Here is a 19,620-nt window from a genome sequence, read left to right as displayed (position 1 = left end):
CTTTGCAACACAACACTTCAGTTTCCAATATCTTATAGTTTTTATAGACTTTAAAGTATGTTTGTCAAATGTATAAAAATCATTTGGTTTGGTTAAATTTTCTTGCCTTCTTCAATTACTAATGCACGTCTAATTTTAAGAATGTCAGACTTTATGCAATAAAATTCCTTAATCACTCTTATCAGATTTTCCAATCATCCCAACCAACTTAGAATTTTTCTATTAATTTTGTCATCCTAAAGTTCCTCCAATTATTACATTTTATTCCACGCTACCTTTAAAAATAAAATGATAGCATTATCAAGAAGTCATTTCTCTCAGTCTACCTACCCATGTTTCATCTATAAATTACTCAGTGGATGTCGATGGCATTTGATATTAGAGGTCTACATAAAAGTTGTTCACTGAATCTCGTCTTCATCCACGCAACACTAACTTGCATCACCGTCTAGACATCGCTCTTTTCTTTCATATCGGAGTAACGCGAAACCTACTGCCTCTGAATCCAAATATTTTCGTACTCTGGCATAATGTCACTTGCAGCTCAAAACATAAACGCCAGCAGAGCAAGACAGACTTCCAACTCCGTGGCAGTACTAGCAGCCATGCCATGATGCAGCATCCAAATAAAGAGTAAATTAGTTTACCCAGAAACCCATCACCAGTTGCAGATAAGAACACATGTTTTGTAGCCTCTGCTTGTGACTTGGATGCTTCTCAACTTCTCCAGTCTCTATGTAGGTTGTCTGCCGTAGCTTCTTGCCTATAGCAAACACATTCATTACCCCATGCACAAACCACCATCGCCCAACTGCTTACAAGGCAGATTATCTTGATCTACGTTTTAAAGCGTATGATGGCCAATACATCTTGCATCTGAAGATGCAGCCAACAACTCATCTAACGCCCAATGGCGAACTGAAAATGTGAGTATGAATCGTATTTGCTTCTGAAACAACTACATTCAATTACTTGCTATGTACGTATTTCTAAAATAAAATTTTGACCGGTGAAGCAGTTGAAATACAATCTAGTTAATTTACAGATAAACAACATGTTTTTAACATACACGGCAAATTAAGTAGGATCTGAGGTTCTCAAGGTGGTGAGTGCAAAGATGGCTGTCTTCTGGTTTGTTCCGCCACGTAGTCTGGCAGAAGTTTACCGATGTTCCAGAGGACAACCATCTTCATATACAGCGACGTTTCACAGTTACAGACAAGACTTTATCAAGGCTGTTTATATGCTGCCAGGAAAAAATACTCAAAAAGACCCCAAATGGTTAACTAAGTTATGATAAGTTTTAAACTGTGTTAGACAAGAGTTGTTTACGTACAGGTTCTAATTATGTAAATATATTTTATTAGATCTCATTGGGACCAAGAGCCTTCATTCTTACGTGGAAGTTACTGTTCCAGAGAGGTTCAATCTATTGTATGGAATAGTGTACACAAAGGAAAATATTAGAGATGAACGCATGCAAACCAAAATACGATTGTTCTGATTTCCTAAACCATGAAAACATTATATTCGAATGAAAGATGGAGGGTGAATGTTCCTGGAAGTCAGTTCATGCATAAAATAGTACTGGTATATGGGTCCATCTGCTGAAATACATGATAATTACTTTTTCCAGACAATAATAAAGCACTTGTGATACTAAGAGTCTGTATTTAACCTCCCAAAATTCTTGATTCAAATGAAGTAAAATGATCATATACTTGAGATAGGTTTTGTTAGGAATGTCTGATCACTGACCTTCAAACCCCTGATTGTCGTGTATTTCCCGAGGTGGTCCCTGGTTCTCGTTTCCTTCCAGCACTGCCAAAAGACACTGATGGATGCAGATATATTGCTGTTCTGTTTGTACCATCCATACACGCTCCTTACGCATCGCCCACACAATACCAAAAATATCCACATGATCTGTCACTTGGATCTGCTGCAGAATTCGGTCCAAGGCAATAAATGTACCGGAGCGGCCAACACCAGCACTGTAAACATAACAAGATGAGATTCAATTGGTCACATTTTAACTTTCAATTCACTTTAAATTACTTTAAAATAGCAAGTACCTCATACCAACTTTTGAAATTTTTGTCCTTTGCATTCAATGGCTGGAGTTCAATGTACAACTTCAGCATCTGTAGATGAACTGTACCGAAAACAGAATGTTTTTTCTGGTGTTTGCCAAAACACTGAACACGGCTCTTCCCCGAAAGCCAATACTGTACATACAACTAAGGAAATAGTATGCAGTGAACGGTACCTTCTTTGGTTTCTCATAGCATTAATTTATTTTATTTATTATGGAAAATGTTGAATGTCTTGCATTACATTTAAAATGTTTTAAAGGTCTCCAGACCTTACCTATATAAACATTTCACTAGATATGCTTGAAAACAACTCGGTCTTTTTCAATTAGAAATTCTGAACTATGTAGTGAAAAAACAAAATTCACATGTCCCATCCAGACTCAGGGCTACGATCTTTCTAATTTACTGCTGTAATCCCTCATCTCCAATGGTTTTAAAAAATGCAGCATAAAACTGGAAAATAGTAAGAAACAGATTCGTTTGTATTCATGGCTGTCCTGTGATTCTCCATAATCTGATATAAGGTAATCTCTCTGAAGGACTTATTTATTACCTGCAGTGGACAACGATTGGTCTCTGTTCAGGTCCAATACGTTCTCTGAATGCCCGCACAAATCGCACGAGAGTCTGTGGTGGGCTAGGAACTCCGAAGTCTGGCCACGTTGTAAAGTGGAAGTGCCGCATCACTCTTGAAGTGTCACCCTGGCATACAAAACATTGTGCCACTATTCACAGCTGAACATATGCCTACATAAACTACGAGCGACTGTAACCAAAATATACAAGGTTCAGTCTGTCTCATGAACCCTCTTCTACTTTAATCCCAAAAAAATGTTGTGTTGCAAAACAATTTCATACACGGGCTATAAAATCTGAGTATACACATGGTGTGGAGGAAATTCCAAAATCTACTCAATTTAAATTTAAAATCTATATAAGTCTAAGTTTCATTTGTTTAATATCCTGACAGTCATGAATAAACTGTGCACTTGAACACAAATCAGAAAAATTAAATCATGTACATATATGTTGTAGAAGTAAAATTTTATTTACATAATTAAGTTCCTTCATATGTGTTTATTGCCTATCAAGTTCTCCAGAAAAAACTCTGCTCTCCACAGAATCAGGAATAACTCTTTTAAGCCTCCAGCTGCCGTACCCTTATCAGACAATTTTTCAAAATTATTGTTGCAACTCTGCATACCTCTCTGGCCTTGATGTCTATTAACTGAACATAAATATCTGCTGCTGCAAGCTTACCATACTACCGATAACACACAATACATAGAAAGTATTATTTTTTTTTAAATTTGAATTTCAGTAAACTTTCACAATACGGAAAAATGTTTAATTTAAGTTGTAGATTTGAAAGATTTTTTATTTTATTTTATACTTACTTTCTGTGTGATAATTAACTTTTCAAAAAAATCAACATGTTTGATTTTAGGTTCATCTATGGTAACTTCCAATCTAAATTCACAATATCAAATCTCATCAAAATTCAGTCGGTAACTTCAGAGATTAAAATGGTGTCTCAAGGACGGTCAAGACCTCTCCTGTACATGTTCACTTTGTACAAAGAACACTTAACAATAATTACTACTAAATTATTCTTACAATGGCAGCAAGGACATCACACAGTGACATAACGCAGAGCTAACATCAAATGTTAACTCACAGCAGCCCACAATACAATATTCATGACCTTAAACACGCTATCAAGATAGTATCTGCATTCATAACGAATGGCGACACTCACCCTACACATCATAAACTCAGTGATGCTCCAGTCCTGATAGTGGCTGTCATTGAGTATCTGTACAGAGATGTCTCCGTAATAGACTGGCATCGTGTCATACGGCCAGTAGTGATCACATTTTTCACGCCCCTTCTCAATGCAGCGTGTTAACATCACTATGGCACGAGAATTACTCTCCCAACACATCCGCCAGAAGTCATCTCGTGTGGAATGCAACGGCCCTTGCGTCACAAGGAATTCTCGAGGTGAATTATAGCCCTGTGAAATGAGAATGAATACACCGGTATTAATTAACTGATACCATCACATATAAGAGACAAAAAGAAACTGGTACTCATGTTACTTCAAACAGTAAGGGTTATCTCAACAAAAGTTGGAAATTATTATTATTTTTTTTTTTTTTTGCTTGACACATTCTTTGATGTGTGTAGAAGATACACCAACTCCCACAAAAACAATTCACTTCTAACTTTCTTGACATTGCTGTAGAGTATATCCTTTAATACAAAAGGTACAATATGGTCCATTTAATAATTCCTGTAAACCCACAGAGCGTCGTGCATCATTACATGAGAAACCTTGATTTTAATAACCGCATACTTTTAAATATTCATCATGTGTTACAAGAAGCAGAACATTCAATAAAATCTTCTCGGGCAATCAGCCGCGTTAACTGATTACCGTAGTAAACCGACGTTTCGGGAACAAACTCTGTCCCCATCTTCAGGGTTTCAGTCACATCAGAACCCTGAAGATAGGGACAGAGTTTGTTCCCGAAACGTCGGTTTACTACGGTAACCAGTTAACGCAGCTGATTGCCCGAGAAGATTTTATTGATTGTACTCGCCGCAAAAGTCTCAAATCCTATAAACAGAACATTATTTACAGTTTAATACCTTAGTATTAGGAACTGTAACAAATTAAATATTTGGGTTTTTGCTTCTAATTTCCAAATAATAAGAATTAATTAAAATGGACAGCACCGTCAGAGGAAAATCCGCAGTTCTAATTTACCGGCACATAGTTTGCATTGATGTAGTCAGAGCCCTCTTCATCATCAACAGGCTGAAGTTTAAAGCGAGAGTGATCGTAAGGTAGAATGTTGGTGAAGCGATTCTTGGGGCGATTGCAAGGCAGGTCTGCAGCTGAACATGGCTGTTCTCGGCCCACGTGTTTGAGCTCCTCAAATTCTTCAGAGAATCGGAAGTCTGAGTCAGCCGACATCATGCGATAGTGCTCCGAGAAGTTCTCCAGCCGGATCGGACGACTATAGGAAAACGCAATTTAACACTTTTATGATTAGGCAAACTGAACACTCATATTACAAATAAATCCATATACGTTATGGTAAAAACAATGTGTACTTATGTGATATTTTACCTTGTCTCTATAATACTGTCAGGCAAGGAAAGATTATCATTTCCCCTTGTTTCCGTTGCTTTCCTACTCGCAAATCGTCTTTTACGTATCACAACCACCAATATGAAAAGCACAACAAGTAGCACCAAAGGCACCGTCACGCCAACCACAATGGGTGTGTTATCCTGATCTGAAAAGATAAGGAATATGAAGTTAACAGGTAGAGGGAAGAAGTCACGATGCCCATTCGCCTGTATACAGAGAAAGACCGGAAAAATTTATACTGTAGTAATTATTCAATTAAATGACCTAATGATCTTCATGCAAATTTCCTATTGGTATACATTTCCAATGCATGAAACTTACAAGACACAAACTCTAAGTATCGTATCATCTTTAGCAGAGAAATGGGTTAAAATACAATCTGTAGACTTTAATACGCTTGTCAGTAATCTATCTATCTATAAATATAAAATTTCTTCGTGAAAATTTAAGGCAGGTTTTCAGAAAAAAATGTTGAATTCAGGAAAATAAGCTAATGTTATATTAGAGTAAATACGTTAGTCTCAGAAACAACGTTTCTCAATCTACAACAACAAAAAATAGCCGACCAATTTATTACTTCAGCAGCAATTAAGTTAATTAATAATAATTCATATTTATGCAGTTAACTTATATTATTTCAAAGCGTCATTCTGTAGAAAACCATCGGTCAACAGCTGTTCTTTACCACTATATACATTCTTGGCACTAATGTTGAGGAATTAAAAGTGCTCTGCAAAAAGTTGGTAACTACTGGTCTGAAGCACAAGAAAGGTTAGGTTAGAATAATATATAGTAATTCAGTGTCTTGATTAAATATGTATGGTAGTTGTTGGGCATAAAAAGCAAGATAAATATTTATCAGAAATGGATATTACAGATTCAAATCAACTATTAATCTAACAAACTCACCTGTTTGTATAGGGAATGAGTAGTGTGTATCTGTGAACTTGTCAGGAGCTGTAAATGCTCTCACTTTAACACGATACGTAGAACCAGACTTCAAAGGTCCATTGCAGTACCCCACATGGTGACCTTCACAGCTTTCAAAACCTATCGTAAAATCTTCTACTGATGAGTTCTTGAATGGATAATATGGTTCCATAACCTGAAAGATGTCAGAACATCAAAATATCAAAGTACCTTTCTTGTGCTATAATTATCAATTTTTTTTTATATATTAGAGAAAAAGTGGATATGTACACAAATAATACCTAACTAATATACATTACTGTACAGTTCTACACAAGATCTGAACATAATTTAATGTTAAGCGAGACGGTAAGCAACTACACTTTAATGGCCATGCTCACTGCAGCCAAAATCCTTTATATTTTGATATTTAAATTAAAATACAGTATGTCGAAGAAGAATAAAATTATAAGATATTCAGGTAAATACACTAAATTAGTTTGTCACCGTCAAATCAAACAACAGGCCCACAGTTAAGATGGCAAACACACTGAATCTTCAAGAATTGCACATTTCAACACCAATCATATAACAACATCTGAAGTATTTATTGAGAAAGTACAAACTCTTATTACCTGATATGGTGGCCACACACTGTAGGCTTGGACATCCCTCCAGCTTGGCATCTCCAGCCCCGATGCATTCTTTGAGTCGTCTTCAGCAACAATAATTGTATACATTGTCACCTGATAAAAGATAAATGAAACAAACTTTGTACAAGCAAACGGCTGGGCACACAAACAGAATTAATTCACTTACACATAGGAACGAACCACATAATAATCCCAATTTTTATAAATAACAATACTTAAATACAATCTAAAGATTTCTAACTACTCAAGTACAATGAAATGTCACAAAAAACACTACCATAGCAACGCTGACTAGACCTTCAGCTGCATGCAAATGAATTGCCATGTTATACGGTTACAAATAAATAATTTCCATTAAATGTTCTGGAAAAAAAAAACACCCGTCTGTTGAGATCAGTGATTTGATGTGGCCAAAATACTGGATGGTCCACTATTTCCACTCTGCTTCGTCTAAAGGTGGCGACTGACTTATAACATTTACTCGTAATGTAACATTCGCGGCGAGCATGTTACATTACACCACAACTGGTGAGGCACATCGAATGCTCGTTTTGAACGCTCGGCTCGACTGTGCTCGTGTGTGCTCCGTTCATTTCATTCAATATGTCGGACGTGGAGGTTGTGTTATCTTTGTTTCATTTAATACGCTACTGTTATCTAAAGAACTCGTGAATGCTCATTACGACGCCGCTCGACTGACTGACTGACTTGTAACGTAACACTCAAAGGGATTCGCAAAAAAACCGACAACACGATGGAGCGCCCGCGAGCGTGAGCGGCTCGCATCGAGCGGCTCCGTTCGCTGTCTTCACTTGTGTAATGCTCGATTTGTAACACGTTACATTACAGGCAAATGTTACAAGTCAGTCGCCACCTTAACATGCCTCAGAATCATGTTAACTCCTAGTTTAAACATAACCGGCAAGAAGTATCATCGCTGTTGTGACTTCAATCCATGACCTGCTCCATTCCACAATTTTCAGTGAAAATTTGGTATTTGGGGGGGGGGGGGGGGGGGGCGCTCAAAAAATATTTTTTCATTAAAAGTTTTGTTTCAGCTTATCTGACATGATCCTGAACATCACAATTATGTTATTGTCATTACACTCACATACTGAACCGTATCTTCTTGGGACCTAGGATTAATTGTTATAGGGGATCTTGGTTCAAGATGTTTATGCATGAGGTTGTGTACAATATTTCTTTCAGTGTGGTTTACATTTACTTACCGCTCCATTCTGATCAGAGAAGTAGTTCTTGCGGAATCGGATCTGAACCGTGGTCGAGCTGCGACAAACTTCAGTTGGCACCACGTGACTGGGTGGTTTTGGAGGTGCTGGAGCAACAAACATTTAAGAACCAAAAGTTTAAGTAATTTGCCTAGTGAAACTTCTGGAGGCATTTTAATTGTGCTGAAAAAATTCCTAGTTCAATTACTACAATTTTTATAAATGTTTCTAGGTAAAAAAAAATCAGTATTTCACAAATTTCAAGATATTGAGCATTAAATGGCATTTTAATTAAACAAAACTCAACGTGATATCTATTATTATTTACTAAAACATCAGAAAGCATAACATTTCTGAATGGTTGTACTTGAAAACAAAACAATATTTCTTAAGCATCATTTAATTCAGTATGAATGACGGATTTTCACATCTGTAAATAAATTACTTAAAATATCCAAGTTTATTACTTACAAAGGATAGGCATTTTCTGTTTCCATATTGCTTCTGGTCCATAGCCAATCTTTGTCTCTGCTTGAATACGGAAAATGTACGACTTTCCCGGGATGAGCATTTTGATGGTACCATAAAATTCAGTTGGTTTGAAGTTATTCACTTGCGTATGTGTAGAACCCTGGGGATAAGAAAATAACTGATTATATATAAAATTTATAATTACAAGAAATGTACGACATAGGAAAACAGAAATATCAAGATGACCTGCATAATAAAAACGCATCAAACATGCATTTACATGGCACGAGTTATAGATTTTCTTTACAGTGTATTAATGCCATTTAGCAAATGTTATGCAGTTGCAGGCAAATTTCTTTCTTAGTAACATGTATCACCTTATTACACAAAAGTTACTAACGTATGCGGAAATTTTTTAAAATTTTTAACGAAGTTTAAGAAAGGCATCACGCGGGGAAGAACAATTGCTGAAGAATGCCAGAGGAACTGTTAATTACTACGCAAAACTATTAAAATAATATAAATAAATTTTACCCTTCCTAAAAAAAAATTCACCCTGAGTAATGACCCACTTACTATCAGCATGAAAGTTCCTGCTCGGAGATTCATTTCAAAGGTTTCAAAATGAAGAGTCTCAACAAAATTTAAAATTCAAACTGTCGAAACAGTTATTTAAAAAATCCAAGAAAACGTTCGTTCAAAGAACATAGAACAGATAAACACAGAACACCAATCACAGCTTTCAAATTTTAAATCAAAATGCTCATAATTTCTTATACGTAATAAAATCACTGACTTTATAGCCTCACTCATTTCCCGCAAGTAGTAACTTCAGAAGACAGGTTGTTAGCCTAACAAGAAGACAAGATAGTATCATCAATATAATGGTCACATTATGAATCTGCTTTACCTCAAGTCCATAAGTAATGGTGAACTTGCGTATAACTCCATTCTGCTCATTACTTGGTAACGCCCACTCAAATGAAATGTGACTTGGTTGAATATCTCTTGGATGAAACTTCTCAACCTGGTAATAAAATAAATTTCTTAGGGAATAAGTATTTAAAAGGTAGACCAGTGGTTTTCAATGGCAGTTCAAACATAGAGAGAGTGTCCTGTGAATTTATCTCACTACTTCAAGATTCTATTCCTCACATTATTCCCAGTCACAAAAATAAGAACATGGGTCTAATTCTTGATGGTTCTCTGTAACCAGAATAGAAAGTCAATTATTATTATTATTTAGTGTTCTGTCTGACGACAGGTCCATATGAACAGGATCCTTCCATCCTTTTCTCGGACTGGGACCTGTTCATATACGTTCTTGGCAGATGATCCAGAAGTGGTTTGCCATTGCCTTCTTCTGTGTGTGAATGGAGTACGGAGTAATTGTTGGGATGCCACGGAGAAACCGGGGAAGCCCCCGGAGGAAAACTCCGTGTTGCCTAGACCACGGCCTTGCCCAACACAAGTTATAAATTCGGGCACCGCCGGGAATCGAACCCGAGACCCCCAGGATTACAAGGCCAGCGTTCTAACCGCTAGACCACCTCATCTTATTATTATTTAGTGTTCTGTCTGAGGACAGGTCCATATGAACAGGATCCTTCCATCCTTTTCTCGGACTGGGACCTGTTCATATACGTTCTTGGCAGATGATCCAGAAGTGGTTTGCCATTGCCTTCTTCTGTGTGTGAATGGAGTAATTGTTGGGATGCCACGGAGGAAAACTCCGTGTTGCCTAGACCACGGCCTTGCCCAACACAAGTTATAAATTCGGGCACCGCCGGGAATCGAACATTACAAATAAACTGTGCAGAAACTCTGAATTTGTTTTAAGTCTCACATTTATTACTGATCAGTGATGAGATCTCCTTACCTTGCCGGGAACAGATTCCATTGTCGTAAATATGGCAGAAACGGGCAGTGACCGTCGAAGGACCTGCGATTCAGTACCTGAGCGCACCACCACAGTAAAAGTATAGTTTCTGTGAGGTTTCAAATCACTCAATGTAATGGAGTTGTGAAGAGTTAGGTTCTGAATAAGAACATCTTCAGCGTTGAGGTACTGAACCTGCAATCACAAGGATACTGATACAAGTAACTGGAAGTTCTACTTTACAAGGAGAACTTCATATTGACAGTGTGATAAAAAACATCTACATATGATCTGAAGCTGGGTCAGGTGGTTGTAAGGTTCCCTTGAACCACCTGAGAAGAATTCATTAAAACCACCTAGCGATACAAGCCAACAAACGAGCAGAGCATTAAAACACCTCTTTTTCTAATGCCTTCAGTTACGGTCTTTTGACCTTCCTGACCTCTGACTGCAGAATAAAGAAGTAGGAATCCACTTGCAATGTGGAAACAACCATTGAGGAGAATTTTGTTTGCTCAAAATGACAGGGTAATGGCTGACGGAGGAGACCAACAACTTGATATAATAGTGGGGATCATAATATTTTGTTTGTACAGTGAAACCTCAATGCGTCGTTTTTGACGGGGGAGAGAAATAAAAATGAAGAATACGGGGAAAACGACAGTTGCGGGGAAAGCATTAAAAATGTGAAAAAATTAAAATAGTGCATTTTTCTCTTTGGCATACACAAAACACTACACACAAATTCTGTTTCAAAGTTACTTCTTTTTGGCAAAAAAAGTCTTTAATGGATAACTTTACATTTTAGGCGAAACAGAGCCCCATCCATGTTCAAAAAGTTTGGTAATGTTTCAAGTACAGAGGTTACACAATATTAAACTATCTAGATGATCATGAATGACAAGGTCGTACCTGGCATTCAAAAGGAAGACTGAGACGGAAGACAAACCATAAGAACTACCAGTAACTTGTCCAAGATTTGAACAAGGAGCATCTACAGTATTAATGACACACCAAATTTCTTGGTCTTAATGTACCAGCAAAAGGTGAAATAACTTCGTATGAAATGAACTGTTACCTCAAATGCATTATACTCCCCTTCAGGCAAGTCCCATGTAAGAGTAATCTCTGTGTCTGAGATGTAAGTAGCATTGATCCCTGTAATGGACTCAGGATCTGTAAATACAGAAATCAAATGCACTTTAATTACCAACGTAGCTTCATCGTTTCAACTGCTACATTTTGCAAACAATGAGAATTTGTCCAAAGTTTTTATTTTTTCGTAACTATTTCTCACTTTTATTTCCTATTTAATTTTCAGATATCAACATTTTACGTGCTCTATGAGTACCTTTAGTGGCATCCACTCAATTTTATCCAAAAACAACGTCCTAAATTTTCATCTTACGTCATTTGAATCTAGCACTAGAATACAATGAATTTGAAGCTAGTGAGAACAATACTGAACAAGGTGGTGAAACAATCATGTATACTTACGGATGGCATGGCCGATTAACAATATGCACCCAAACGATAATCAGCCAAATATTACAAATACAATGAAACCCTGTCATGAGGTCAAAGGACTAATTTAATATTGGCGTCATACATATTCATCACATGATAATTTGCCACACAGTCGACATCAGAAACCTGATGTCTTTCAGTTCCAGCAAACGCTTAGCAATAAAAGGAATGAAAAACTCAATAAAATTAATTAAAGTTAAATGTGGCAGTAAAAGACAATTCTGAAGCACCGGGCAGTAAAAAGGTTGAATATTAAAAAGTTACAAATGTGAACAATTTATAGTCTTTTAGGCAGTCGCCAAAATTTAGGGGAAATGAATTGCCACCATCACAATGGAATCTCTACCCATCAGCAATCCACATTTTTACTGCCATTAAAACACGTTTCATATACAAAATACTGCAAATGTATATACTTACAAAGACGATCCTGTCGCACTAGTGGCTGGCTAGCGACCCCATCTGATACGGTCCACACTGTGATGTTGTACAGTCGCCCCGGTTTGAGTCCTGTAAATGTCACCTTCATGTCCGTGTCATTAGCTGCCTTCTCCTTCACAGGAATGTTGGGATCACTTAGCATAAAACGGTACAGGTCAAAACGTGATGATGACGCGGGTGTTGGGGTGTACCGCAGTGTGATCGAGTCTAATTTCTGCGGATGTTTGTTGACTACCAGAACTTCAGACTGGATGAGTGGCACTGTGGAAAGGTAATACTTATTACATACAGGTTTTCACAGCAGTGAGTACAAAGATGGCTGTCTTCTGGGCTGTACCGCCGTGTAGGCTGGAGGCAGCAAGTACCTCTGAAAGAATGTTAAATTTCCATCAGACTACACAGTGCTACAACCCAGAAGACAGCCATCTCCTTATTATGTTTGTTCTGGTTTGCTGAAAACCCAAAAAAAACATAACAAAATAATGAACTGAGAATCTGAAGATTTAATACCACTAACATCAGAGCCTGCCACTGTACCCCATATACAGCCAGCTGAATCCTGTTGATATCCACAATCCCAATCTTTTATGAGGTCATACTCATCCTTTCTTGTCAGCGCATGGGCCAATAAGGTATATCTGACAATTTATTAAAACTTCATGGCAACCTATTCACATATTACTCAAAAAATGTATTATTTATGTATTGACCTATTAATTATTTGCTTCAAACTTTTATTATTTACGTCACAATTATTTACTCATTATACAAAGTTATACAAAATTACACGCACAAAACAAGTTCATGGGCCACATAACTTCTGTTTTAGTATCATTTCATCTCCTGAGACTTCCAAGACGGCATATTCTAAGGAGTTTCTCTGATAGCATTCCACATGCATTTCTTATTTCCCATCTGAGCTGCATGTCCAGCCTGTTGTAACGTCCATGGTTTAATGACTCTAACAACACCATGTGTGTCTTAGACTTTCCATTGATGAAATTAATTAATATTAAGTCCGCTATCAATACGACTACTTGCTAAATTAAGGGTGGAGCATGTTAAAAGTTAGAACCCTAATTCTAAAAATGTTGTGGAATTCTTACCTCTTCCGAGTCATTTTCGCTGATTCAATTTTTATAAATTAAAACAACCATAAATGCTCACAGCTATGCTACACCGACCAAATTATGTTAGAATTTACTATTATGTAAATTGCTATGATAAACGCATCATTGTGAAAAATGTACAGTCAGAGATTGTCCCCTATCAACATAGCCTTATAAGACTCTTAAATTATTTCGAAGCAGATGCTTGGAGATTTATATTTCACATGACCCACAGAAAACTTTATCCTTTGTGAAGAGATACAATAAAAATTGCTGGTTTTCACTTGCTCCTTACTCAGCTAAACAGACTGTGGGTGTTACCAGTGCTACAAAATTATCTAATTCCTCGTGTGTTTGTATTATGATGTTAGAGGTAAATGCAAAATGGGGCATATTTCTGTGTCAAATGAGTACGTGTGATTTCATCAACTTACTAGTCCTGGCAGGAAGCTTTGTGATGTCGCTGTCAAGGTGATATGACACAGTATGGATTTCAAAAAGATACTTCACTCCTGGCATGAGATCTCCGATGAGCACTCTGATCGGCTGCTCCTCTGACCCGTGCGGGGAACTGGAATTTTGCTCTGTGATGTTTTTTGTGTGTGGAGGTTCCTCTTCACCTTCAGCTGCCCATCTCACCACGTACATTTCTACACGGCCCTCCGGACGAGGCCATTCCAGGGTCACGTTGGTCGAGTCAACAAGAGGGGCAATGTTTGACACAGGATTTGGTCCTGTAACAGAGTGAAGGTATAAGAGATTAAACAAACAGTTCAAAATGTCCCCATTCTTTCAATTTTATAGATGGACAAAGACTATGGAATTGTACCAAGTACGAAAGTGTTTTTTAACTTCTGTACTACATGGATATGAGTGTTTAGCTTCATACTCCAACCAATCATTTCACTCCAGAAGGGACGGCCATTAGACACACCGGGCAGAAAGGTGGATAGGTCCTAGAGTTGGTCTGTACACTCATATTAGTCAGTATACATAATTATTATGCTTCATACTAATGCATTATAATGTAAAAGAAGTGACTAAACTACAGATAGAAAATAGAAGATACTGAGGAAGACCTAGTGGCTTGGTTAGGTAAAGGAGGATGTTAAGAGGAGAGCCAACCAACAAATTGTGGTTCAACAAAAGTGAAATGAAGTTGTTTAATAATTGATTCTAACGACACGTGGAAAATGACAAGAAAGTTATTAATTCTAATTACTACCAGCTCTCCAGTATTATAATCCAAAGAAATGTCCATTAACTCAGCCACTTCAAACCAATCCACTTCCCTGAACCTATTCTTCCAGATTAATTTTAATATTGTCGCACAGACCATCTCATAGGTTTTACAACCAGTTGTAATTTTACAAGATATCTGGCCTGTTCTGGATTACTCATTAGTACACAAACACTGTCATAAAGTGATCTCAGATTGATCTGACTACCGTAACATTCATTATAAGCATTATATTGTTATTAGGGCTGAGGAGAAAAATAAATAATCTGAAAGCACAAAATGTAAAAATAAAATAATGTATTTAGCTGAGAGCCTGTAACTGAAGAGAACAGGTTAAGGAGAAAATAATAGTGTTACAGGAGACATCATCAGTCTTACCGCTGTAACTCAGGGTAAAAGAAATTTGATGCATCTGTGTCATTTTATAATACTCACTGACAGTCTGAGTGACCTCTTGCGGTTGATTGCTCTCCACACCATAGCTGACTGTGTTTACCTGGATACGATACTTCTCTCCCGGTGTCATGTCCTCCACGACAGCCTCATGCTCACTCACTGATGACAACTTAAGCCACTGATCGTTATCTTCGGTCCTGTACCTGTAACATATTGTTTTATCGCCCGGTGGTTAAACTCTAATGAGCCAGACCAACTAAGAAAAGTGAATGGATGACCAAGGTTCGATTCATGGCAGTAACAGTGATTTGTTTATTTGCTATCATGTCCCCACTGGGACCCCTCCTGTAGCCAACCACAAGATGAAGCTGACCTCTGACCTGCATCCAATGTGTGGTAATTCTGAGAAATATTTAATATGTTACAGAATTGAACATACAGAGGTCACCTTTTTTTAAATCAGCTTTCAGCTTGAAGGTATTTACTTCACAGCCCCTAGCAAATTTTTCGTATGTAACATGGGGATTTGTTATACACGTCCATTACCGCTCTTTTGTTTACGTTTTTTTTAAAACATACAATCGGAATTTATACCAGTGAAATCCAGTTTATCAATTTCAATATCAGTTAAAAAAATCATTGCTGAAATTGTTTGAAAATGACTTTGTTTATCGAGTAGAGAAGTCCAGGAAATATGATCCTGCATACATCCTGAATTTAAAGTTTCTAAACTGGTGCGGTAGGAACGTGACGCTCTGGCTGTACTGTCACATGCCAGTTCTTCAGGCATTCAAGTACTGACTGACTTACCCTGACAAAAATTTATGACACAAATGAACTAACCAACCGACACTACGGTGCATGGTCTTCCTAGACGAGTTGATAATTACACAGCACGTAAAATATTTCTCTGTTTTCTTTATGGAACCTACATATCAAACAGTACGTTCACAAAAGCTCACCACTAGACCCTATCCTGAACCTGATAAATGTGGTTATCCCTCACCATCTACACCTAGTTCTCCCAAGTGGCCTTCTCCAGTGAAGTATTCCATCAAAACATATGATCCAGAAACTTTCACAGAATTTTTTTGTTTTCACGTGGCTTATCAGATAACAAAGTACTTATTCTTTCACTGAGTAGTCATCCAAAACAACTACACTAACAAAATTATTCAGTTTAAACTCATTTAAAATACTTCACTTCTCCTCAACACAAAACTCAATGGCATTAGAAAGATTAATGTTGATTAATACTTACCTAATAGAATACTCAGAATATATAGAATCTAGTGGAGGTTCCCAACGTACAAGTACTGAATTACTTGTAACCTTCTCAATGGTTAGATTCCTCGGTGGATGAGGAACTGAAACACAGAAAAATATCTGGTACTGGTACCGGTACTGAACGCTTAGTTCAAGCTGAAGGACATTCATGCACTCCGTAAACATAATAATATATGAGCGTTACACCTTCTACAGTATAGGAGATTTACATGTGGGATTTAGCACATTTAAATTTTAGAATATAATAGAGCAACATTTAATATAAATCATGATAATTACAACGTAAATTATCAGAAATTTTTAAATGTTCAGAATATTATTACAGTATCATACTAATGAGTCCATCTAGATGTTTTAAATTAACATTCATAAACTACACATAAACTTCTTAATTTTCAAATAATTCTATTTTACAGCGACACATTGAAGATGACTATATCTTAGTAGCTGAGGTCAGTATGATAATCCTGAAAACATTAATTGCAGTAGCCAACAAATTCTGATGACCCTAAACTATTCACTTATAGATGATTATATTCAATAACCAACCTCACTCCGATACGATGTACTTCTGATCTTTCCTCTTACAAATTGGATATTACTTCTCTGATCAATATACACAGCATAAACATCGCTCCGACAATACGATAGCATCAATGATATATAACACAACAAAAATGTTGAAACAATGTGAAAAACGAAGAAATTATAAGAAAATTAAAAATTAGTAATTGAATTAAGAGTTTATAACATACACCTGATGACGGCTCTATGAAAGCCGAAACATGTCGAGAATGTTCCATATGTAAATCGAGTACTCGATATGGAACAAAGGATAATAATTTAACCTTTTAATTATCTTATATTACTTTATTGTGATTGACGGACAATTTTAATATATTTTAATACTATGATTATATTTATTTTACATTGTCATATGTTTTCATACTAAACACAACCTCTGCATATGGATCAAAACTATGGGTTACAGCTGTTCAACTCATTTTATACGAACGCAATGCACTAGCAGAGTGTACTTACAAACTGCCTGGAAATAATCATGCGGTTCACTGCGCAAACCATGGCTGATAGCAAACACCTTCACCTCATAGCCTGCACCAGGGTACAAGTCTTCCAGGACCAGTTTGGACTCTGTAGTAATTGTTGTCACACTTTCACCTGCAATTAAAATCTGGTCTATTAGCTTCTGCAGTTACACGAGTGACTTCGTACTTCACTTATCGGGTGTGAATGTCACTTGGCAAAAAATCAGTTGAGAGGATGAATAAGAACAAAAGAGAATGACAAAAGACCAGGACAAAACATAATTAAAGTCTAAAATTATTCATTGTCAGGACTTTTTCCATCGACTGTTCTTTAAAACCACGACGTAGGTACCTCTCACCTCAAGACGGAGACAGAACCAGCCTCCGAAACGTCGTGGTTTTAAAGAACAGGCGATGGAAAAAGTCCTGAAAATTAATAATTTCAAGTGTAAACTACCGCCATCAAAACCCTTTAGAATTGAATTTTCACACGATATAGAATTCAGCACATTGAGTCATCCTCAGATAATAATTTAAACTGACAATTTTTGTGTTGTTATATGGCTTTGAACATGTATCAAAATTGAAATCAAATAAACAGGCTACAGGAAAGAAAAAGTAATAAGAATTCAATAGGAACAAAAATACAAGATATTCAACTTTATAACAAGCTTTACTCTGTATATCAAAATAATCTGTTACAGTCGATAAAGATATCACCCACACCACAAAGGCCATGCCAAGGCACAATCACCAAATACCTTCAGAACTTTCATCCACAGTCCATTATTAAAGTTTGTTTCGCTGTACCGTTATCTCTCAAAATGATGTGTCGGCTATCTTCGTTTACTGGCTAATGAATTCTAAATATTCTGAAGTTCTTTTTTCTTTCTTAACAGGAAATGTGATTAGAAGAAAAAAACAGAAATCAGAAAGGATGTCATTTCATGACAAAACAAAATAACGCTTAGTTACGCTTGTTAACTGTGATGTCATTTAAAAATGTAATATGCTGCATTAAACTTCCTTTGTTCCACTAGAGTTGATAACACTGCAGACAGTTTGGTTGCCAGTTATTTAACCATTCAGGGGTGATCTCTATACATGGTACAGACCTGTTTCATCACGTGACACTGGCCTTTATGCATGGCATAAACCAGGCACATTAGCTACGACCAAACTGGGCATTTAGCCTGTATCAGTAGCTAGCACTAACATAATATACTATTAAAAATATATATTAAAATTGGCCGTCAATCACAATATAAGATAATTAAAAGATTAAAATATCATTTTACGTTCCTTATCGAGTACTCGATTTACATGTGGAACGTAAAATGATATTTTAATCTTTTAATTATCTTATATTGTGATTGACGGCCAATTTTAATATATTTTTAATACTTATAAATCACAATATGACGCATCTACAATATCTTATAATATACTATGTTATCCAAAGACATTTCCAGCATTGGAACTGAGATAGTGATCTACAAAGTTATGCCACTGGGACATAATGTTTACAGTACGGACAGTATATTCTTCCTTGTCCGCTATCACTCCCACCTCTCCGGTAACCTTCCCTCTTACTTCTAATGGACTTGGAATGCACAGATTCGTGACTACTGTACATGAATTTTCAGTCACTTCAGTCCACTGGGTAGGATACACTTAAATGGCTGTCATAATTGAAGGATTGAAGTTTCACATAAATATACCAAGAGAATGTAATGTGTATCAAAATTATAGACGCTAAAAGGCAAGAAATGTCCTTCTGTTTGGGTACAGAAATACAAAGTTTTACAGTCTTGTTTCATCAGAGGGAATCATCAGGTGATCGCTGTCTTCTGGGTTGTTGTGCCCTGCAGTCTGGTAGACGTTAACCAACGTTTATGAGGTCCTTGCTGTCTCCATCATTAGGGTGCAACAACCCAGAAGACAGCCATCTTCAGACTCATCACTGTGGAAACCTCAAATCCAATGAATCATTATTTCTTTGAAAGTGATGTACGAGGTACGATAGTATTCCAAATTTACTATTAGAATAAAAATCTTGTGCATAAGCATGGTTTTACTTATAAAATAAAAATTATATATGAATTAAAAAATAAAAAATCTATGCCCTTGAGAACCTAATGTTGATGTGGAAATCTAAAAAAAAAAAAAAGTCT

At 36.7% G+C, this 19,620-nt stretch overlaps 1 protein-coding gene across 2 annotated transcripts in view; it reads right to left on the bottom strand.

The window, feature by feature from the left end:
* Ptp10D (Protein tyrosine phosphatase 10D) overlaps positions 1-19,620 on the bottom strand; it is a 73,574-nt gene that overhangs the window by 7,574 nt on the left and 46,380 nt on the right. Inside the window, exons 11-28 of one of the 2 annotated variants that reach the window (XM_022064960.2) lie at positions 17,442-17,579; positions 16,375-16,480; positions 15,153-15,316; positions 13,912-14,211; positions 12,348-12,629; positions 11,479-11,576; positions 10,401-10,595; positions 9,432-9,548; positions 8,522-8,681; positions 8,051-8,157; positions 6,804-6,914; positions 6,169-6,364; positions 5,236-5,404; positions 4,870-5,122; positions 3,856-4,113; positions 2,650-2,798; positions 1,759-1,994; positions 648-763 (exon numbers count right to left, since the gene is read on the bottom strand). In XM_022064960.2, coding sequence (XP_021920652.2) covers positions 648-763; positions 1,759-1,994; positions 2,650-2,798; positions 3,856-4,113; positions 4,870-5,122; positions 5,236-5,404; positions 6,169-6,364; positions 6,804-6,914; positions 8,051-8,157; positions 8,522-8,681; positions 9,432-9,548; positions 10,401-10,595; positions 11,479-11,576; positions 12,348-12,629; positions 13,912-14,211; positions 15,153-15,316; positions 16,375-16,480; positions 17,442-17,579 — 3,155 coding nt within the window. The remainder of the gene's footprint in view (positions 1-647; positions 764-1,758; positions 1,995-2,649; positions 2,799-3,855; positions 4,114-4,869; positions 5,123-5,235; positions 5,405-6,168; positions 6,365-6,803; positions 6,915-8,050; positions 8,158-8,521; positions 8,682-9,431; positions 9,549-10,400; positions 10,596-11,478; positions 11,577-12,347; positions 12,630-13,911; positions 14,212-15,152; positions 15,317-16,374; positions 16,481-17,441; positions 17,580-19,620) is intronic. The other variant, XM_022064961.2, reaches the window with a different exon arrangement.

Source organism: Zootermopsis nevadensis, unplaced genomic scaffold (genome assembly GCF_977971745.1).
Source record: "Zootermopsis nevadensis isolate Lab colony 2312 unplaced genomic scaffold, Znev_1.0 Znev_ptg000061l, whole genome shotgun sequence".
In the NCBI taxonomy this organism is placed as follows: domain Eukaryota; kingdom Metazoa; phylum Arthropoda; class Insecta; order Blattodea; family Termopsidae; genus Zootermopsis; species Zootermopsis nevadensis.
The sequence above is the reverse complement of the archived record's forward strand: the minus strand, read 5'-3'. Positions and strand labels throughout refer to the sequence as shown.